The following is a 23856-nucleotide window of genomic DNA, read 5'->3' on the forward strand; positions in this document are numbered from 1 at the left end:
GAAGAAGATGAGCTAAGATCAGGGATCCTATTATCTGACATTTTAACATTGAGCTTCATAGGTAATGTGATTCTAGGATTCCTCTCATTTACATGATTTGTGCCGTCAAAAATGCAACAACAAAAAACAAGAGGAAAAAAAAGGATTTCTATAAGAGAAATCATACAAACTGTTTGAAAAAAAAAAAAAAAAACCTATACATAACAAAATCAAGTAAGAAAAAAAGTAAATGATAAAAACAGTGTATTTATTTCGATTAATATGTCCCTGACTTTGAGAAAACATCTGACTGCAGCAATTTTTGCTGAAAAGATGGGGCAAAAATTGACAAAAAATGAAAAAAGGATGTCTTAGGGTATGTTTCCACGTGCAGGAAACGCTGCGTGTCTGACGCTGCATAGAGCCGCAGCGTCAGACACGCAGCGTCCAGATGTTACAGCATAGTGGAGGGGATTTAATGAAATCCCGTCTCCACTATGCGTGGTAACACGCACGCGGCGGCCCTGCGACTCCGGACATGCTGCGCGTCTTTTCAGATCGCAGCAAGTCCGTATATCTTGCGGCGACGCTGCGTCGCCGCAAGATATAGCACAGGGCCCTATGCGATGGGTGCGATGATGCCGGATGTGTGCTGTGAACACATCCGGCATCATCGCGTCCCAGAAGGGGGCGGGGCTTAGTGCAGAGCGGCAAAGCCGCTCCGACGATACCGCCGGCCATCCTGATCGTGGACACGCAGCCTTAAAGGGAATCTGTCAGCAGGTTTTTACTATATTATCTGAGCACAACATGATATAGGGGCAGAGGTACTGATTCCAGCGACGTGTCACTTACTGGGATGTGTGTTCCTGTTTCAATAAAATATGATATTACTACAGGACTAGGTGTCTTGTGCCTCCTAGTCAACTGCTGTGTACCCCGCCCACTGATTCCACCTATGCATAATGTACAGAAAGCAGCCAATCAGTGGTGTGGGCGGGGTTATATATAACCCAGCATTCCGAGAACTGGTAGACCTACAACACAAAAAAAGTGATTGTATCAAAATGACATCATGCAGCACAACAAGTGAAATCAGTGGAATCAGAATCTCAGCCCCTACATCATGTTGCTCTAAGATTACATAGCGAACATCTGCTATCAGATTCCCTTTTAAAAGGGATGATAATGAAGGCAGTAGAATACTTTAAGATATTATTAACCGTAGCATATCAGAAACAAAATATATTTCATCTCCAAAATATTTATCTAAAGAATCTACCAAACAAAAATGTTTTCTAACAAATCGGGATCTAAAACTCCAACAAATGGCCAGCGTATGCGCTCGGCCTCATCTTTTCCGATGAGCATGGAGTTTCAGGTCTATAAATTAGAGAGTCTAAAATGGATAAATAAGCTAATAAATGTGAATTTTGCCTCCCAAGAAAGCCAATTATTTTTGTATTCAGTGACTACATTGGTATATGTGCCTGATCATCAGTCACCCACATAGCATCAGCCCCCTGTGACACGGTGATTCACTCGAGCCATCGAGCGGCAGGATTGCTTGGCTTGTGTATATGAATGATTATAATGAACCAATTGGTAATATAAAAAAAAATAAAAACAAATAATAAACAGACGCTTTTATGGATGAGACGTGTCACAGATATGTTCCAGACAAAATTAGGTCACTGTCTTCTAGAAGAGAAATGAGTAAGTGAGGAATTTGTGAGGCCAAGGACGCCTACTTAATCTTCTCCAGGGCCAAGTGATGACCAATATCGAACCCATGAGAAGTCAACAGTTCCACCATTAATGATACCCCCTGAAGACCTCCTGATAGCCAGCTATAGGTTTTATCAATGCCTTATAAATTAGATGTGTCCATAAAGACTACGAAGTGCATGAACATGAGACATGAAAATCGCAGACACAAAACACCCACTTGACCCATCTAATATCCATTCTGTACAACTTCACACCACTTAACTTCTGACCTCCCCTTATCAGGAGAACACATTACCAGACCTAAATTCCATGACCGTTGGGTGCCCTATGCTTGGCTGTGATAATACACATCTGTACCCGGCTTATTTTTCCACCGGGAGTAGTGCGAAATCTCGCTTTCATCCGGCAGCTCTGCCAATGTAAAAATGAACCCAATCTGCAAAATTACGGGTTTCTCTAATAATCTGTCATTTGTAAATTTAGAAAATCGGCGACGCTATTCAGTTTTTCATTCAGCCGGATGACATATTGTCTAGTGTTTAAAGCTCAACGTTCAAAACATTATGAATGGATTCTGCCAAAAGTTGTCTGTGTGAGACAACTTGAAAGGCATTAATTACCTTGTTGAATGGAGGTTAGACTCCTCCGTTGGAGCGGACGCAACAAAACACGCGGCGTGCATTGACACTGAAACATTATCCGCAACTATCCAAAAGGCATCACAATTAACTCTGGCTGTAGGAAAGACGACACTGTCTCCAACACCTAGGTGATGGGAAATACTAAAAAATGCAAACCTGGAACGATGACAAGTGAGAGATGATGCTCGGGAAATCGCATTTTAAAAGCCGTCTGTTTCAATGAAATATCTGCAAGTAATGGAATATGCAGAACATCTGTTCGCCTACAGATGTAGAATGGCTGAGCTCGTGGGATGTGGGTCATCATCTGACACTTGCACAGGACTGCAAGAATATCATTGTCGTATCCAGCAATTGTCACAATATACAAATAGGGGTCCTCACCATCAAGCTGCCGAAGTATGGACAGTAAGAAATCCTTTGACAAAGGATGTCCAAGTTGTGTTCGAAACACGTTACGCTGTGTCAGCGCCAGCCGGCCGTAAAGCAGAGCACAGCGGTGACGTCACTGCTGTGCTTTACGGCCAGCGCTCACAGTCAGTGCGGGAAGCTGACGGCGGGGGACGTGACAGACACCGGGAATGTAAGTATGTACTGTTAGGTTTTTTTTACTTTTACAATGGTAACCAGGGTAAACAACGGGTTACTAAGCGCGGCCCTGCGCTTAGTAACCCGATATTTACCCTGGTTACCAGTGAACACATCGCTGGATCGACGTCACACACGCCGATTCAGCGATGACAGCGGGTGATCAGCGACCAAAAAAAAGGTCCTGATCATTCCCAGCGACCAACGATCTCCCAGCAGGGGCCTGATCGTTGGTCGCTGTCACACAGAACGATTTTGTTAACGATATCGTTGCTACGTCACAAAAAGCAACGATATCGTTAAAGAAATCGTTATGTGTGATGGTACCTTTAATGCGTAAATGACCAAAATGAAGCTAATTTGGGGGCGAATGATCACTTTGGTCTTATGGTCTAGTTTTTAATAGCAGGACATCTGATCACCTAGGTTTGCAATCTCATAATGCCTCTTTTGGTGTTGTCATATATAACCCTAACACCAGGTGCGGTCAAACAGAAGAGGGGCCCCTGTGCAAAAACAATATAAAGGCCTTTTGTAATCCATTCATTCGTCAAAATTCGTCTACCTACTGTGGAGATAGTAGTGGGCCTTCTAACCTCTTGGGCCACACATTTTGCACTAACGACATGCACACCTCTGAGTTAAATCTCTTTAAAAACCACCAATAAAAAAACGCTAGGGGGCCGATCTATCAAGCAAGACCCCAATATATACAGATTAAGGAATTCAAAAATTTGGTTACAAGATGGGTGGTCTTCTCAAAAAGGCTTCCCTGTATTGGGATACATTCTTGTTATATGCGATACAATTTTTTAAATATTTATGTACAACATATAGTCTTGGCGTTTTAATTAATTCTGCATATAAAATCATCTAATATTGTCCACAGATACAAAATGCATACATGAAATCATTGCCGAACCTCTACTGGGCTGGTCTCATCTTGACAACCCTTTTCCGAATTGGTCGGTACAGCCACCTCTCGGACTGCTCCTAAATGGTCGCACTTTTGTTATAATCCACCAATCTGGACCTCCTATGTATGATGAAGCCAACGTACATAGCGCATAAATGTAAGCAAAAGTGAAGAATTAGGTTGGTAGAGTAGAAGATTACTACGAGACGTTTGCCGAGAATGCAGATGTACTAGAAAGTGTTAGCAATTATAATGCTTATTCCCTTTTACAGAACATTAATTAATATGGAATTAATGCAGTAGAAGGTAAAAGTTGTAAGTGGGTGTAATAGTTCGTCTATAAAGCCTTGCGTGTTAGCCACCGGCAGACAAGTTAACCAAGAAATAGTAATTGGAATTACATTAAGGGTCAAGCAATTAACCAACAACGAATGGATAACCAGATACAGGCTAACACTATAGAATAAAGGACAAGTAAAGAGAATTATATAAGAATTATGCTGTTGTCAAAAGTAAAAATGAGCATAGAATAAATCATATCAACCGACTTCCAATAAATCTCCAGCATAAATTATGACGAACCAGGAATTTTGTTAGCGTTATCGGAGAAGAAAAATGTAATATAATTAAAGAAGAAAAGAGAAAACATAGTGGAAGATCAGAACATGGCGCTGCTGCTTACATTCTTCTGTACCCGACAATAAGGTCAGGAGGACACGGCGAAGTCTAGAACTATGGTTGACATCAGGAGAGCGCGAGGCCAAAAGATCTGCAAATGAGCGTTTTTCAGAAAGCGCGGAGAAAAAAAAGATCAAAAGCTCAGAGAAAAGAACCTGCCTTGCTCCATCCTCCAGCAGATACAAATGCAAATTTCCCAGCTCCTTTCATCCAGCTTTCTTCAGCGGAACAATATATTCGACAGAAATTTCTCATTCATTTCTCAATGTAAAGGTGAGAATGGCAGATAAATATCTTCCTTACCATACAACAGACATTTAGCCATTCTTAGACTTGAAACCGCATGGAACAAAATTAGGTTCTCCACCTCCAAGAGAAGTAACTGAAAAGAGGTTTGGCGCACTAATGGGAACACTTGTTAGTTACAGGTCTGAGCGCTTTTACATCGTGTTGCAATGACTCCATTTTATTTTATTTTTTTTATTTATTGTCAAGCCCCTTTATTCTTCTAAACTATTATTTCAGCCTTTAACTTCTTCCCAACTTGAAGGTGGCCATCTATAAGTAAGAAACAAAGGTGAGATATAATTTTCCACTTGTCTAGTTAAAGAGAATACCCAGGACAAGGCCCTGAGACTACTTGCCCATTGTGCCAGGCGCAGATCTCTGCCAGTATACAGCGGTCACAGACACCTCCTGCTGGCAGATCAGCGGCTGCCGCAGACATCATGTCGACAGGGCTTGTCTTCTCTTCCGCTCTGCTGTGATATTGGGGCGTACCTGCCAATATCATGATTATTGACAGCCGGCTCCCTGCTGCCTAACTGCGGTACCTGAACCCTGAAGCCACACCCGTGGTACCTAAATCCAGAAGCCACACTTGTGGTACCTGAATCCTGAAGCCACACCTGTGTACCTGAATCCTGAAGCCACACCTGTGGTACCTGAACCCTGAAGCCACACCTGTGGTACATGAATCCTGAAGCCACACCTGTGGAACCTGAATCCTGAAGCCACACCTGTGGTACCTGAACCCTGAAGCCACACCTGTAGTACCTGAATCCTGAAGCCACACCTGTGGTACCTAAATCCTGACACCACTCTTGTGGAATCTGAATCCTGAAGCCACACCTGTGGTACCTGAATCCTGACACCACTCTTGTGGAACCTGAACCCTGACGCCGCTGCGGTGGTACCTGAGCTTGACATTGCTCCTGCAGAACCTAAACCTTGACACCGCACATGTGATATCAGAGCCCAACGCCGCGCCTGCGGTACCTCAGCCTCACACTGCTCGTGTGGTACCTGAGCCTGACATCACTCTCATGGTACCTGAACCCAGAAGCCGCCCTCGCGGTACCCAAGCCTGAAGCCGCACCACCGATACCTGAGCGCGAAACCGCTCCCACAGTACCCAAACATGTAATCGGCTGCGGCTGTACTAGAATCTGCCCCAGTGTCTGTCCTGGTTAGCATTCTTGAGTCCGTACTGTCAGTACCTGTTCCAGTATCCAGTTCTGCCTGTGACTCTGAGTCTGTATTTGTTTTGCCCAGTGACCTAGAACTAGTGTTGTCTGTCCAGTGTCGGAATCCTGTCCTGTCTGAGACTCAAGCCCATGTCAATATCTGTGATCCTGACCCCTGGGGCGTAGAAGAGGAACCTGGCGGCTACAGGCAGCTGAAGTCTAACTCTACAATATAAAGCTCCGGCAAAAACCTGGTAGCCACTAAGCTACGCCCCTCCTAGGTAAGCTCAGCACAGTGGGTCCACGATCCACGTGTATGACAGATTACATAGCAAAAACCAGCAGACAGATTCCCTTTCACTGGAACCGGTCAGGTCCCTTATGTGTGGCTATTAGTAGCAAGTGGCATCATGAAGAACATCAGGTATCGGTGGCAAGCAGCTGAATATCGGGGATCTGACATTTAAAAACAAATATTAGGATATCTTCAAACAGGTTATCTCGTCACAAACTTTGATGGAATACTGAGACTACTGTCACCAATCTCCCATTGGAATGGGGTTTGCCCAATTTAGTCTCCACTAATCACTAGGACCAAGAGGTGAAGACTCTCCTTCCCAAGGCGGCCATACTAAGGGTTTTTTGTGCTGCTGCATGGTGGACTATTGATGGTAATCGGTCAACCAAACCACTTCTGAAGAAGGTCACGGAGATCAAATAGTTACCAGTAGGGTTGAGCGAAACGGATCAGTCAATTTCATAAATCGCCGACTTTCGGCAAATTCGGGTTTCGTGAAACCCGAGCCGATTCCAGTGTGGGATTGGCCATGCGGTCGGCGATCTTCGCGCCAAAGTCACGTTTCATATGACGTGTTCAGCGCCATTTCTCAGCCAATGAAGGAGGACGCAGAGTGTGGGCAGCGTGATTACATAGGTCTCAGTCCCCACCATCTTAGAGAAGGGCATTACAGTGATTGGCTTGCTTTCAGCGGCGTCACAAGGGCTATAAAGGGGCGTGCACGCCGACCGCCATCTTACTTCTGCCAATCTGAGCATAGGGAGAGGTTGCTGCAGCTTCGTCAGAAGCAGGGATATTGTTAGGGAGGGAATATAAACCCCCAAACCGCTTGTGCTGTAGCGATTTCCACTGTCCAACACCACCTTTTCTTTGCAGGGACAGTGGAGGCTAGATTTCTGTGCATCAGCTCTGTAGCTTATAAGGTTCCCTGATAGCTGCATTGCTGTTTGTACGCCGCTGTGCAAACCAACTGCTTTTTTCAAAACAAAAATCCTGTTGCTTCTTTCTGCACAGTTCTCTTGTTTCTTTGTTTGTCCACACTTTTGTGTGCAGCAGTCCTTTTTACTGCTGGCTGCCATACTTGTCCTGAGATCATTGTAGGGAGATTGTTATTGTAGCACAGTCCATTATATATATATATATATATATATATATATATATATATATATATATATATCTGCTAGCCACTGTCTGCCACTGAAGCCGTGTAGTGTAATACAGTGGGCATGATTTTCCCAGCAGCCTCCCACACCTATTAAGGGAAATTTCTATTGCCACTAAGTGCATCTGCGTCAGTCCTGTTTGTGGCATATCTGTCAGCCACTGTCTGCCACTGAAGCTGTGTAGTTTTACCACTGGGTAAATCTGACAGGGAGAAGGACTTGGGGATCCTAGTTAATGATAAACTTACCTGGAGCAGCCAGTGCCAGGCAGCAGCTGCCAAGGCAAACAGGATCATGGGGAGCATTAAAAGAGGTCTGGATACACATGATGAGAGCATTATACTGCCTCTGTACAAATCCCTAGTTAGACCGCACATGGAGTACTGTGTCCAGTTTTGGGCACCGGTGCTCAGGAAGGATATAATGGAACTAGAGAGAGTACAAAGGAGGGCAACAAAATTAATAAAGGGGATGGGAGAACTACAATACCCAGATAGATTAGCGAAATTAGGATTATTTAGTCTAGAAAAAAGACGACTGAGGGGCGATCTAATAACCATGTATAAGTATATAAGGGGACAATACAAATATCTCGCTGAGGATCTGTTTATACCAAGGAAGGTGACGGGCACAAGGGGGCATTCTTTGCGTCTGGAGGAGAGAAGGTTTTTCCACCAACATAGAAGAGGATTCTTTACTGTTAGGGCAGTGAGAATCTGGAATTGCTTGCCTGAGGAGGTGGTGATGGCGAACTCAGTCGAGGGGTTCAAGAGAGGCCTGGATGTCTTCCTGGAGCAGAACAATATTGTATCATACAATTATTAGGTTCTGTAGAAGGACGTAGATCTGGGGATTTATTATGATGGAATATAGGCTGAACTGGATGGACAAATGTCTTTTTTCGGCCTTACTAACTATGTTACTATGTAATACAGTGGGCCTGATTTTCCCAGCAGTCTCCCACACCTATAAAGGGAAATTTCTATTGCCACTAAGTGCATCTGCGTCAGTCCTGTTTGGTTTGTGACATATCTGTCAGCCACTTTCAGACACAGAAACTGTGTAGTGTAATACAGTGGGCCTGATTTTCCCAGCAGTCTCCCACACCTATTAAGGGATATTTCTATTGCCACTAAAAGCATCTGCGTCAGTCCTGTATGGTTTGTGGCATACCTGTCGGCCACTTTCTGACACAGAAACTGTGTAGTGTAATACAGTGGGCCTGATTTTCCCAGCAGTCTCACACACCTATAAAGGGAGATTTAAATTCACTACAAGTTTACGTACACCTTCTAACTGGTTTTACAGTACCATATAACGTTTGTTAGTTTGGTTACATTTTTCCAAGAATGAGGAAGTCTGGTGCAAGAGGTCGTGGCCGTGGGCGGTCATTGCCAGCTGGTAATGATGGTAGTGGTGGTGGAGCATCAGGTGGTCGTGGGAAAAGCAATATAGCACCTAAGTCTCGAGTTGAGCCAGCGTCATCGTCTGGCTACACAAGGCCTCCGTTTTCTGGGAGTAGGAAAACCGCTTTCAAAGCCGGAGCAGCAGGAACAAGTTTTGGCTTTCCTTGCTGACTCTGTCTCTAGCTCTTTCGCCTCCTCGTCGGAAAGTGCAAAATTTAAAAGCAGCGCGTCGTCAGTGGATGCTCCCAGTCTGGAAAAAGTCGCTTCCTCGTGTCCTTCACCCAGAACAACAGAGAAGGATGCGTTAGGCAACACAACAGGTTACTCCATGGAGCTCTTTACACATACCGTGCCTGGGTTAGAAAGGGAAATTGTTAACAGGCCATGCCCATTACAAGATGAATCGGACATGGAGTGCACAGATGCACAGCCACAGCTAGATTATTATGTTGTTCCATTGACTCAGATCACAACATTGCCCTCGTAGTGTACTGAGCCAGAATCTGACCCTGATGAGACTATGGTGCCCCGTCCTAAATGCTATAGCACTGGCTTACACGGTTGACATAGAGGAAGGTGCACAGGACATAGAAGAGGAGGTGATAGATGAACCAGTTGTTGACCCCGATTAGCAGCCATTGGGGGAACAGGGTGCCGCTGGCAATAGCTCTGAAGCGGAGGAGAAGGAGCCGCAGCAGGCATCAACATCGCAACAGCTTTCATCTGGCAGGCCCATATCTGGCCAAAAACGTGTGTCAAAACCAAAAACAGTTGTAGGACAGCGTGGCAATCCGGTTAAAGTAGCTCAGTGTGCAATGCCTGAAAAGGTATTTGATAGTAGGAAGAGTGAAGTCTGGCAATTTTTTAACCAAGATCCGAATGATCGGTGTAAAGTGATCTATAAGAAATGCTCAAGGACCTTTAGCAGAGGTCAGAATGTCAAAAATTTAAATACAAGTTGCATGCGTAGACATTTAACCACCATGCACTTGCAAGCCTGGACTAACTACCAAACGTCCCGTAAAGTTGTTGCACCCGCTCACAATGAAGCTAGTCAGCAACGCTACAGAAACTAAGTCATGGCTGGGCAGTGGACATCTTGAGGCAGGCAAGGTAGTTAGTGATAACGGAAGGAATTTTATGGCTGCCATAGCCCTTTCACAACTGAAACACATTCCTTGCCTGGCTCACACCTTGAACCTGGTGGTGCAGTGCTTCCTGAAAAGTTATCCGGGGTTACCCGCCCTGCTTCTGAAGGTGCAAAGACTTTGCTCGCACATCCGCCGTTCGCTCGTACACTCCAGCCGTATGCAGAACCATCAGCGATATTTGAAGCTTCCCCAGGACCGCCTAATAATCGACCTTGCAACAAGGTGGAACTCCACACTGCACATGCTTTAGAGGCTGTGCGAACAGAGGCGTGCTGTTATGTATTTGTGGGAGGATACACATACACGGGCAGGCAGACATGAGTTGTCAGGTGTGCAGTGGACGAAGCTACAAGATCTGCATCAAGTCCTTCAGTGTTTTGAGGAATGCACACGCCTGGTTAGTGCAGACGATGCCATCATAAGCATGAGCATCCCCCTAATGCGTCTGCTGATGCAAAGTTTGATGCACATAAAGGAGCAGGCGTCTGCAGCCGAGAACGAGGGTAGCCTTGATGACAGTCAGCCACTATCTGCTCAGGGAAGTCTCCTGGACGAGGTGGCAGACGAAGAGGAGGACGACAAGGAGGATGATGGGGATGAATATTTATGGGAGGAGGAAGCTTCTCAGGGGGCAATAGAAACTGGTAGCGTTGCAAGGTCAGGTACAGGGTTTTTGAGGGAGACAAGTGATGTTGATTTGCCAGAAAGTGCTCCTCAACCCAGCACAAGCAGTGAATTGACACCTGGAACATTGGCCCACATGGCGGATTATGCCTTGCATATCCTAAAAAGGGACCCCGCATTATCAAAATGATGACCAATGATGATTACTGGTTGGCCTGCCTCCGGGATCCTCGCTATAAAGGGAAATTGCAAAATATCATGCCACATGAGAACCTTGAGCAAATATTGGCTTCCAAACAAGCAACTCTTGTAGACCGTTTGGTTCAGGCATTCCCAGCACACAGCGGCAGTGATGGTTCTCACACGAGCTGCAGAGGGCAACATGGCAGAGGTGTTAGAGGTGCACAAATCAGAAGTGGCGTTGGACAGAGGGGTTTTCTGACCAGGTTGTGGAGTGATTTCGCAATGACCGCAGACACAACAGGTACTGCAGCATCAATTCAAAGTGACAGGAGACAACATTTGTCCAGTATGGTTACTAACTATTTTTCCTCCCTTATCGATGTTCTCCCTCAAAAGTCATTCCCATTTGATTACTGGGCATCCAAAATAGACACCTGGCCTGAATTGGCAGAATATGCATTGCAGGAGCTTGCTTGCCCAGCAGCTAGTGTGCTATCAGAAAGAGTATTCAGTGCTGCTGGTTCAATACTGACCGAAAAAAGGACTCGTCTGGCTACCCAAAATGTTGATGATCTAACCTTCATTAAAATGAACCAATCATGGATTTCTAATTATTTTGCCCCACAACTTTCCCTGCTGACACGTAGCTTTCCTGTAAAAAGGTCTTGCTTTTGGACTGGTCTTACTGACTGCTCAAATTTCTCCATTTGCAGCTGCTGTATGTCCAGCATACGCCATTTTTACACCTCCCTAAATGGGCTGATTCCCCCCACAGGGACGTGGTCACCACTTGGCGCAAGCACCCGTGCGAGTGCCATTTGGCTGAAGAGGTGGGTGTGCCCACTTTTGGGCGACGGCACTGGCACAGGGTCCCTCATAGTACAATGAAGTGTCTCTGGTGGTGGTGGTGCACACCCAACGTCAGACACACCGTCGTAACATGAGGGGCCCTGGGCCAGTACCGCCGCCCACGAGAGAGTGTCCCCCCCCAGCTCAAACAGTGCTCTACCGCTTGCAAAATTATCTCTCACTGCTCCACCACTGTTTAGTCTGTGCGGTTAAATCCTTCAATGGCACTGCCAATACCAATTTGTTGACATGCATGATGCTAGTAAAAATATTCAGAGGCCCTGTCCTAAATTTACACCAGTTAATACTTTGCGCCAAATACCACTGTCTGCAAGTCAGCAGAGGAGCCCACCCCTGTACCTAGGTATGCCACCTGTTTATTTGTGAAAAAAATTTTTTTGCCAGACATTAACCTCACTTTATTATTTTGGCCTACTAACTGTGTCAGACACTCCTTCCAATTGTCCTCCGCTGACCACACCAATGCTGCCTGTGTACCCCTGTAACCTATTTAAACCTGCATCAAGCCTACTTTTTTTATTTTAGGCCTAGTAAGTCTGTCTGCGGTCCCTCCTTCCAATTGTCCTCCGCTGACTACACCAATGCTGCCTGTGTACCCCTGGGACCTATTTAAAAGTGCATAGAGCCTACTTTTTTTTATTTTAGGCCTAGTAAGTCTGTCTGCGGTCCCTCCTTCCAATTGTCCTCCGATGACTACACCAATGTTGCCTCTGTACCCCAGGAACCTATTTGAAAGTGCATAGAGCCTACTTTTTTATTTTAGGCCTAGTAAGTCTGTCTGCGGTCACTCCTTCCAATTGTCCTCCACTGACCACACCAATGCTGCCTGTGTACCCCTGTAACCTATTTAAACCTGCATCGAGCCTACTTTTTTATTTTAGGCCTAGTAAGTCTGTCTGCGGTCCCTACTTCCAATTGTCCTCCGCTGACCACACCAATGCTGCCCGTGTACCCCTGTAACCTTTTTTAAACTGCATTGAGCAAACTTTTTTGTTTAAGGCCTACTACCTGTGTTTGTCTGCACCACTCAATACAGCTGTCCTCCTCTTAAAAAAGCGGAGCTTCAATTGTCAGGTTTTCAGCCTATCGGAATTTGAAAACTGCATTGGGGCTACTAGTTTGGTTGGGGCCTACTAACGGTGTCTGGCGCTCCTCAGTATTCTCCTGGTTTTTTTGCCTGAGCTTCAATCTTCAGGCTTTTGTCCTATATTTTTAATATTAAACTGCATTTGGCCAACGAGATTGGTTGGGGCCTACTAACGGTGTCTGCCGCTCCTAGGTGTTCTCCTGGTTTACTTTCCTGAGATTCAATCTTCAGGCTTTCGGCCTATATTTTTAATATTAAACTGCATTTGGCCTACTAGTTTGGTTGGGGCCTACTAACGGTGTCTGCCGCTCCTAGGTGTTCTCCTGGTTTACCTTCCTGAGCTTCTATCTTCAGGCTTTCGGCCTATATTTTTAATATTAAATTGCATTTGGCCAACGAGATTGGTTGGGGTCTACTAACGGTGTCTGCCGCTCCTAGGTGTTCTCCTGGTTTACTTTCCTGAGCTTCAATCTTCAGGCTTTCGTCCAATATTTTTAATATTAAACTGCATTTGGCCTACTAGTTTCGTTGGGCCCCACTAACGGTGTCTGCTGCTCCAAGGTGTTCTCCTGGTTTACTTGCCTGAGCTTCAATCTTCAGGCTTTTGGCCTATATTTTTAATATTACACTGCATTTGGCCTACTAGTTTGGTTGGGACCTACTAACGGTGTCTGCCGCTCCTAGATGTTCTCTTGGTTTACTTTCCTGAGGTTCAGTCTTCATGCTTTCGTCCTATATTTTTAATATTAAACTGCATTTGGCCTACTAGTTTGGTTGGGCCCCACGAACTGTGTCTGCCGCTCCTAGGTATTCTCCTGGTTTACTTTCCTGAGCTTCAATCTTCAGGCTTTCGGCCTATATTTTTAATATTAAACTGCATTTTGCCTACTAGTTTGGTTGGGGCCTACTAACTGTGTCTGCCGCTCCTAGGTGTTCTCCTGGTTTACTTTCCTGAGCTTCAATCTTCAGGCTTTCGTCCTATATTTTTAATATTAAACTGCATTTGGCCTACAAGTTTGGTTAGGCCCCACTAACTGTGTCTGCCGCTCCTAGGTGTTCTCCTGGTTTACTTTCCTGAGCATCAATCTTCAGGCTTTCGGCCTATATTTTCAATATGAAACTGCATTTGGGCTACTAGTTTGGTTGGGGCCTACTAACGTTGTCTGCCGCTCCTTGGTGTTCTCCTGGTTTGATTTCCTGAGCTTCGATCTTCAGGCTTTCGGGCTATATTTACAAATTGTTAACTGCATTTGGCCTACTAGTTTGATTGGGCCTACTAACGGTGTCTGCCGCTCCTTGCTGTTCTCCTCCACTGAACAAAGCAGTGCCGCCTGTTTACTACTGTTACCAATTTTGAACTGCATTTAGCCTACTTACTGATTTGGGCCTACTCACTGTGTCAGCCTCTCATTACAGTTGTCCTCCACTGAACAAAGCAATGCCGCCTGGTTAGTCCTGTTACCAATTTTGAACTGCATTTAGCCCACTTTATTATTTGGGCTTATATCTGTGTTTCCTCCTCATACTGCCCATTGCCCAGCCAGTGATAGATGAGTCTGCTGGTACATTGACCCAGGCCACTACATTCCCCTTGCACGCTACACAGCCAGAATCTGACCCTGCTGAAAGTCAGGTTCCCCTTCCCGCATACTATACCACCTTACATGGGGACAAAGAGGAAGGTGCAGATGAAAGTGAAGGTTCCTTCATCGGGGGGGGGGACTTTATACTCGTTGGCGACGTCACTGGCACAGGGCCTTTCATAGTACGCAAAAGTGTTTCTGCCGGTGGGAGGCGCCCCCGCCGTGCAAACACACCGCCGTACTTTGAGGGGCCCTGTGCCAGTGCCAATGCGAACGAGTGGGACCCCCCTGCTTGCTCAGGATCACAGCACTTGCAAAGTTGAAATACTTACCTCTCCCTGCTCCACTGCCGTGACGTAGTCCACGTTTCCTGGGACCACTAAAAACTTGAACCAGCCCTACCCCCCACAACTTTAGCCAAATGACCCCCAATTTACAATGCCTAACTATTATTATAAGGTAAATTAAGATTGACAAGCTTCAGTAACAAGAATGGATGTTTTTGCCATTAAAATGGGCACTGTAGGTGTTTTCCTGGCCTCCACTCACTGCCGACTATGCTTCCCCATTGACTTGCATTGGGTTTCGTGTTTCGGTCGATCCAAGACTTTTTGCGATAATCGGCCGATTTTACTCGACTCGACTTTTGAGAAAGTCGGGTTTCGCGAAACCCGACTCGATCCTAAAAAAGTAAAAGTCGCTCAACCCTAGTTACCAGTTCTTTTAGAGAATGGCACAGATCATAATGACCAAGTTTTGTAGTAATACCAACCCACGACCCGGAAGGAACAAAAGCAGGTCAGAGTAAAACTAATTCTTATATACAATCTGCAACTGAGAACTAGGCAGAAACAAGTGTCAAGTCGGAAAAGTTCTGACATCTTAAGAAGACATGGAAACTTTTCCAGCAGCAGTCCAGTTACAATGACTGTGTCCCACCACTGAGCATGTGGTCCACGGCAATGTGCGAATGCTGCGTTCTCAAGATAAAGGGAGGAAATTAAAGCCTGTCCATGCTGTGCTGATGAAACCAGATATGCACTGGAACAACAGCACTTCCAGACAGGTTTGTTTGATAAGATGGGAGCTTAATGCCACTTAGGTTCCATCAAGCCTCTAACAGATAAAAGATGCTGAAAACCCAAAAGTGCTATTTCCTTTAAAATGGCAGCACATCAATACCAAAAAAAAAACACAACCCAGCTTTCTTCTGCTCAAAGTTCACAGCTCTGTATTTCAAGATTTACCAGTCGATAAAATCATGCGTTTCCATCTCCAGGAGAAGAGTGATTTCTTATTCTTTGAGCTGTTAATGTGTATTGACTGGTTTTCTTTTTTGGCCAGTAGAACTACGGTTGATTAACTAAAACATATGTTTTCTGATGAAACGCTAAATACACAATGAGGATCTATAGAAAAAATTAAACAAAGAAGCTGTGTCCCCTTTAGAGGGTCACTGACTTAAAAATTCAACTTTATTTCCAAAGTTCAGTGGTTATGCTTGTCCATCTTTTTCTCATTTCAGTTCCCACATAACATGACATTGTAAATAAACAAAAACAAACAAAGTAAACTTATAAAACTAATATACACAAACCAATGAGGTCAGCTAAAATCCCACTTCATTTTTATTTTGCAATGTTATGTAACCTGACAGCAGCAGTCCAACTCTGCCCTCACCTCACCAGTGGTTAGCAGCTTTTCACGGACACAATGTACACAGAAAGCTGTCGATCAGTGGTGTGGGCGAGGTTATACAGAGCTCAGCATTCCGAGCTCTGCTAGATCTGAAGCAGAGAAAACTGTGATTCTATCACAACTGCGGCATTCAATTTACAAAGTGATCCATCTCTGGAATCAGGATCTCTGTCCCCAACCTATAAATCTATATCATGCTGCTGTTGGATTACATAGCTGTCAGAATGTTGAATGAAGCCAAGTCAGAGACAAATGTGGGGAAAAACAAGTATAGATTCACTAACTCCTTGTCAGACCCTGATGTATATTGAAGATTTTTTTTAACGTTGACATTCTGCATTGCAATGCGAAACCCTTAAATGGCATCTGTCAATGGAATAATTCCTACTAAGTTGTCTATATGGGCATACAGGTCATAGAAAGTTGAATCAAATGATACCTTCTCATCTACAATCCAATGATTAGTTCCCGAGAAAGTCACAATTTAATGTATATGCAAATGAGTTGCAAACACCTCCATGATCTTTTCGGCTTATTTGCATATAAGGAAAAATATGGTTTTCTCAGGAACCATTTATCCGTTCGCAGATATCAAGGTATCATTTCATTCAACATTCTATGACCTGCATGCTCATATAGACGGCTTACGATTGTTGATCCCACTGACAGTTTCTCTTTAAGGCTAAGTTCACACTGCATTAACAGCAGCCCGTTCAGCACATACGCTAAATAACGGGCTGCTGCTAGCGCAAGTGCCGGTTATACATCGCGCTAGCGCAGATAGAGCATCTGCTAGCTCTATCTGCGCTAGCAGTGACGGACCCGGAAACGCTGCAGCCCGCATCTTCGGGTCCGTCTCTCAATGATGGCACATCCCTAGCGCACGCTCATTGTGGGCGCGCGCTAGCGATGCGTCCGGCATTGCAGTCAATGGCGGCCGTAATGGACTACGTTACACAGCGGTGTAACGTAGTCCGTCTAACGGACACCATTGACGCAATGTGAACCCAGCCTAAGGGTTTACCATTATAATTACAATGTAGGACATGTCAACGTTAGGAAAAATCTTCAATATACATCAAGGTCTGATATGGAGGTAAGGGACCTATACTTGTTTTTTTTGCCTACATTAGTCACTTAGAACGACTGCTCCTTATGTTATGCCTGTCCACAAATAAATAATATCTTTCAAGTGTTAATTAGATGAAGACTGACTCACCGTGCTAAGTTTACTGCAACAAATCAGGATCCTGCGCTCATACAACATACTGGCATAGAGGTGCAGCATATTATTCACATCTACGGCCACAAAATATTCAGTCAGGTTCCTCTGCAAATAGATGAAACAAAACAGTTTGGATTAAGGATTTATTCAAGTAAAAAAACAAGAGGAATAATATGAAAGTTTTGTTATATAAATATCTCAATCTAATCAGCTACTTTACATACTGTAGCCAAAAATTTTACAGAGTCTGCAAGATTCTATTACAGATTGCCTCACAGAACCCCTTCATGCACCATACTGCTGAAACCACAAAGCATAAGCACTGGAAAGTCACCGGCCCATCTACTATGTTACACAGACTTGTGACAAGAATGTGGAGTAATATTACTAAGAAGTGAACTGGATAAATAGCTATTAAAAATTTACTCTGGTAATAGAAAAATGATATCATGTACTATATACGGTAATTGTCTAAAGGTACCTTCACACTCAGCGACGCTGCAGCGATACCGACAACGATGTCGATCGCTGCAGCGTCGCTGTTTGGTCGCTGGAGAGCTATCACACAGACAGCTCTCCAGCGACCAACGATCCCGAGGTCCCCGGGTAACCAGGGTAAACATCGGGTTACTAAGCGCAGGGCCGCGCTTAGTAACCCGATGTTTACCCTGGTTACCAGCGTAAAAGTAAAAAAAACAAACACTACATGCTTACCTACCGCTGTCTGTCCCCGGCGCTCAGCTTCTCTGCACTCCTCCTGCACTGACTGTGAGCACAGCGGCCGGAAAGCAGAGCGGTCAGCCGCTCTGCTTTCCGGCTGACCGACGCTCACAGCCAGTGCAGGAGGAGTGCAGAGAAGCTGAGATAAAAATATCTAATGTTAAAAATAATAAAAAAATAAAAAATAGTTACATACTCACCCTCCGGAGCCTCCGGATCGAACTGGCCGGTAACCGATGCTCCTCGCGACACCCCGGTGACCGCTGCATGCATTGCGGTCTCGCGAGATGATGATGTACGGTCTCGCAAGACCGCTACGTCATCATCTCGTGAGACCGCAATGCAATCTTCAGACCGGAGCGCACGACGAGCATCGGGAACCGACTGCTTCGATCCAGAGGCTCCAGGAGGTGAGTATGTAACTATTTTTTATTTTAATTCTTTTTTTTTTTAACAGGGATATGGTGCATACTACGTGACTGGCCAATATACTACGTGGCTCTGTGCTGTATACTACGTGGCTGGGCAATATAATATGTGACTGGGCAAGCTGGGCAATATACTATGTAGCTGGGCAATATACTATGGGACTGGGGAATATACTACGTGAACTATGTGGCTGGGCAATATACTACGTGGCTGGGCAATATACGTGACTGGGCAATATACTACGTGGCTCTGTGCTGTATACTACGTGGCTGGGCAATATGTGACTGGGCAAGCTGGGCAATATACTATGTAGCTGGGCAATATACTATGTAGCTGGGCAATATACGTCACAGGGCAATATACTACGTGACTGGGCAATATACTACGTGGCTGGGCAATATACTACGTGGCTGGGCAATATACTACGTAGCTGGGCAATATACTACTTGGCTGGGCAATATACTACGTGGCTGGGCAATATACTACTTGGCTGGGCAATATACTACAAGGCTGGGCAATATACTACGTGGACATGCATATTCTAGAATACCCGATGCGTTAGAATCGGGCCACCATCTAGTAAGAAATAAATATGTACTATAGGTAATCTCTACAAGGCTAGGGTCACACAACTGGATGTTTGGTCTGAGTGCTGTAAGTGAAAAAGGTCTGACAGCTAAAACACCAGTGTTATTTAATAAGGTTGGCCAGAAGCTGCCAACCCTGTCGTTCTGTTCTATTACTGGAGATAACAAGAGAGCTAAGGTGAGAAGAGGCTGCTCACACTGCTGTCCATCCTATCTTTCTGATCTATTACTGGAGATAACAAGAGAGCTGAGGTGAGAAGAGGCTGCTCAAACTGCTGTCCACCCTGTCTGATTTAATACTGGAGATTCCAGGTGCTGAAGTAAGAAGAGGCTGCTCACACTGCTAACCACCCTGCCTATCTGATCTAATACTTGGGATACCAGGGGTGCTGCGGTGAGAAGAGGCTGCTCACAGTGCTGTTCACCCTACCTTCCTGATCTAATACTGGGGATACCAGGGGTGCTGAGGGGTGAAGAGACCGCTCACACTGCTGTCCATCCTGCCTTTCTGATCTAATACTGGAGATAACAAGAGTGTTGAGGTAAGAAGAGGCTGCTCACATTGCTGTCAACCCTATCTGATTTAAAGGGCCACTGTCACCCCCCTGCAGCCGTTATAAACTAAAAGAGCCACCTTGTGCAGCAGTAATGCTGCATTCTAACAAGGTGGCTCTTTTAGTTTTGTGTTCAGGAATTATTAAAATAAAGCGTTTTGAAACTCTGCAGAAATACCTGTCTTTGTCCACGGAGGCGGGTCTGAAGCCTCCTCTGTGAAGTGCCCAACAGCCGTCACTCACATCTTCTGGGGCGATGGTCGCCGCCCCCTGCGCGCTGTTTTCTTTTCAAATCCAACTCTCACCCACGTCCCCCCGCCCCCCGCCTTCCAGCCAGCTAGCAGGCAAGTTTCGTAGGTTGTTTCTTTCCCGGCGATTGCCATGAGCAGAAGGAGGAGGCGGCAAGATGAGCTCAGCTGAATAGCCAGAGGCTGGAAGGCGGGGGGACGTGGGTGAGAGTCTGAGACACGCAGTGCACATGCCCAGGAATCCTAGCCCCGCACTGTGCATAATGCATAACACATTGCGGGGCAGGGATTCCCGAGGTGGGTGGCCGCACTGCCAGCACAGGCGCAGTCTGCAAGCCTGGCTGTGACGTCAGACAGCCAGAGCTTACTGCGCCTGCCCCACAAATATTTACACAGCGCCGGCGTTGGATTTGAAAAGAAAACAGCGCGCAGGGGGCGGCGACCATCGCCCCAGAAGATGTGAGTGACGGCTGTTGGGCACTTAACAGAGGAGGCTTCAGACCCGCCTCCGTGGACAAAGACAGGTATTTCTGCAGAGTTTCAAAACGCTTTATTTTAATAATACCTGAACACAAAACTAAAAGAGCCACCTTGTTGGAATGCAGCATTACTGCTGCACAAGGTGGCTCTTTTAGTTTATAACGGCTGCAGGGGGGTGACAGTGGCCCTTTAATACTGGAGATTCCAGAGTGCTGAAGTAAGAAGTGGCTGCTCACACTGCTGAGCACCCTGCCTATCTGATCAAATACTGGAGATAGCAAGAGTGCTGAGGTAAGAAGAGGCTGCTCACACTGCTGACAACCCTGTCTATCTGATCTAATACTGGCGATAACAAGAGTGCTGAGTTGAAAATAGGCTGCTCACACTGCTGACCACCCTGTTTGATTTAATACTGAAGATTCCAGGAGTGCTGAGGTATGAAGAGGCTGCTCACACTGCTGACTATCTGATCTAATACTGGTGATACCAGGAATGCTGAGGTAAGAGGCCGCTCACGCTGCTGTCCACCATGTCTGTCTGATCTAATACTGGAGATTCCAGGGTGCTGAAGTAAGAAGAGACTGCTCACACTGCTAACCACCCTGCCTATCTGATCAAATACTGGAGATAGCAAGAGTGCTGAGGTAAGAAGAGACTGCTCACACTGCTGTCCACCCTGTCTATCAGATCTAATACTGGAGATACCAGAGGTGCTGAGGTAAGAAGCTGCTCACAGTGCTGTCCACCATGTCTATCTGATCTAATACTGGAGATTCCAGGAGTGCTGAGGTAAGAAGAGGCTGCTCACACTGCTGACAACCCCGTCTATCAGATCTAATACTGGAGATACCAGAGGTGCTGAGGTAAGAAGCTGCTCACAGTGCTGTCCACCATGTCTATCTGATCTAATACTGGGGATACCAGAGGTGCCGAGGTAAGAGGCTGCTCACACTGCTGACAACCCTGTCTATCTGATCTAATACTGGAGATTCCAGGAGTGCTGAGGTAAGAAGAGACTGCTCACACTGCTGTCCACCCTGTCTATCAGATCTAATACTGGAGATTCCAGAGGTGCTGAGGTAAGAAGCTGCTCACAGTGCTGTCCACCATGTCTATCTGATCTAATACTGGAGATACCAGAGATGCTGAGGTAAGAGGCTGCTCACACTGCTGACAATCCTGTCTATCTGATCTAATACTGGAGATTCCAGGAGTGCTGAGGTAAGAAGAAGCTGCTCACACTGCTGACAACACTGTCTATCTGATTAAACTGTCATTTATCCACGACCTCTTTATCAATACCAAACTCTCCTTCCTCAGCATCACTGAAACCTGGCTCACCCCCTCTGACTCAGCCTTTCCAGCTGCACTTTCCTATAGTGGATTCCACCTCTCTCACACCCCTCGCCCCAGCAACAAACGTGGTGGAGGGGTTGCCTTGCTCCTGTCTGATACCTGCTCCTTTACCCCAATTCCACTACCACCCTCTGCTACTCTTCCCTCGTTCGAGGTGCAATCAGTCCGCATCTACTCCCCCTCCAATCTCCAGCTGGCTGTCATCTACCGCCCCCCAGAACTAGCCATCTCCACCTTTCTTGACCACTTCACCACCTGTCTACTTCATTTCCTCTCAGCCGACATCCCCACTATCATCATGGGTGACTTCAATATCCCCATTGACACTTCCACCTCAGCCGCCTCTAAACTTTTATCACTCACTGTCTCCATTGGTCTCACTCAATGGTCATCTGCAGCCACCTATAAAGATGGCCACACATTGGACCTCATCTTCACCCGCCTCTGTTCCCTTACTAATCTCACTAACTCACCCCTCCCCCTGTCTGACCACAATCTACTGACATTTTCTTCTCTCTCCCCTCCTAGTGCGCAACCTCCACTCCACAAACTCACTCACCCTCGCAGAAATCTCAAACACCCCAATTTACAATCACTCTCTGAGTCCCTTCTCCCTCCTACAGCCATAGCTTCCTTCCATGACACAGATGCTGCTGCCTCTTTTTATAACACCACAATAACAGCAACACTCGATTCGGCCGCCCCACTCATGCATAGCAAAACTCGTAGAATCAACAGGCAGCACTGGCTAACCAGCCTGGCCAAAGAACTGAGACCGGCTTCCAGGATCGCTGAACGGCGATGGAAGAGATCTTGTTCTGCGGAGCACTTCACTGCATACAAGCAGTCCCTCGCCAGCCTCAAGTCCGCGCTCACTGCCGCAAAACAAACTTACTTCTCATCTCTCATATCCTCCCTGTCTCACAACCCTAAACAGCTCTTCAACACTTCAAATTCTCTACTCCGTCCCCCAGCATCTCCTCCCTCCCCTCTCATTTCAGCTGAAGAATTTGCCTCTTTCTTTAAGCAGAAGATAGATAACATCAGACAAAGCTTTGGCTCACAGCCCCTAATGCCCCTCCTCTTGACTTCTCAGCCCTGTTCCAAGGCCAGCTTCTCCACCATGACAGACGATCAGCTCTCCATCCTTCTATCAAGATCACATCTCACCACTTGCACCCTTGACCCGCTCCCGTCCCACCTAATCCCAAACCTCGCAAAAGTCTACATCCCAACCCAAACACAACTCTTCAATCTCTCTTACAAATGGCGTCTTCTCCTCATCCTTCAAACACACCTATCCTCAAAAAACTCTCCCTCAACCCATCCTCTGTGTCCAGCTATCGCCCAATATCCCTTCTCCCTTATGCCTCAAAACTACTGGAACAGCATGTCCATCTTGAACTGTCCTCCCACCTCTCCTTCTGCTCCCTCTTTGACCGGTTACAATCTGGCTTCCGAACACATCACTCAACTGAAACTGCCCTAACTAAAGGGACCAATGACCTACTAACCGCCAAGAGCTAGCCAACACTACTCTGTCCTCCTCCTCCTGGACCTGTTTTCTGCCTTCAACACTGTGGACCACTCCCTCCGGTTACACATTCTCTCATCTCTTGGCATCACAGACTTGGCCCTATCCTGGATCTCATCATATCTAACAGACCGGACATTCAGTGTCTCCCTTTCCCACACCACCTCATCTCGCCCCCTGTCTGTCGGTGTTCCCCAAGGCTCAATTCATCTACACCTTCGGCCTTGGAGAGCTCATAGAATCCCACGGTTTACAATATCATCTCTACGCTGATGACACGCAGATCTACCTATCTGGACCCGACCTCACTTCCTTACTGACCAAAATCCCACAATGTCTGTCTGCTATTTCATCCTTCTTTTCTGCTCGTTTTCTAAAACTGAACATGGACAAAACAGAATTCATCATCTTTCCCCCACCTCACTCTACCCCTCCACCTGACCTATCCATCAATATCAATGGTTGCTCACTTTCCCCAATCCCGCACGCTCGGTGCCTCGGGGTGATCCTTGACCCTACCCTCTCTTTCAAGCCACATATCCAAGCCCTTGCCTCCTCTTGCCAATTCCAACTCAAAAACATTTCCCGGATCCGTGCATTCCTTGACCATTAAACCACAAAAACACTAGTACATGCCCCTATCATCTCCCGCCTCGACTAC

General features: G+C 46.0%; 1 protein-coding gene across 3 annotated transcripts in view; it reads right to left on the bottom strand.

The window, feature by feature from the left end:
* Window positions 1-23856, bottom strand: part of DENND1A (DENN domain containing 1A) — a 1020433-nt gene that overhangs the window by 545339 nt on the left and 451238 nt on the right. For all 3 annotated transcript variants that reach the window (XM_069748456.1, XM_069748457.1, XM_069748455.1), the window contains exon 9: window positions 17282-17392. In XM_069748456.1, the coding sequence (XP_069604557.1) occupies window positions 17282-17392 (111 nt within the window). The remainder of the gene's footprint in view (window positions 1-17281; window positions 17393-23856) is intronic.

The sequence above is a fragment of the Ranitomeya imitator genome, chromosome 2 (assembly GCF_032444005.1).
Source record: "Ranitomeya imitator isolate aRanImi1 chromosome 2, aRanImi1.pri, whole genome shotgun sequence".
Lineage (NCBI taxonomy): Eukaryota > Metazoa > Chordata > Amphibia > Anura > Dendrobatidae > Ranitomeya > Ranitomeya imitator.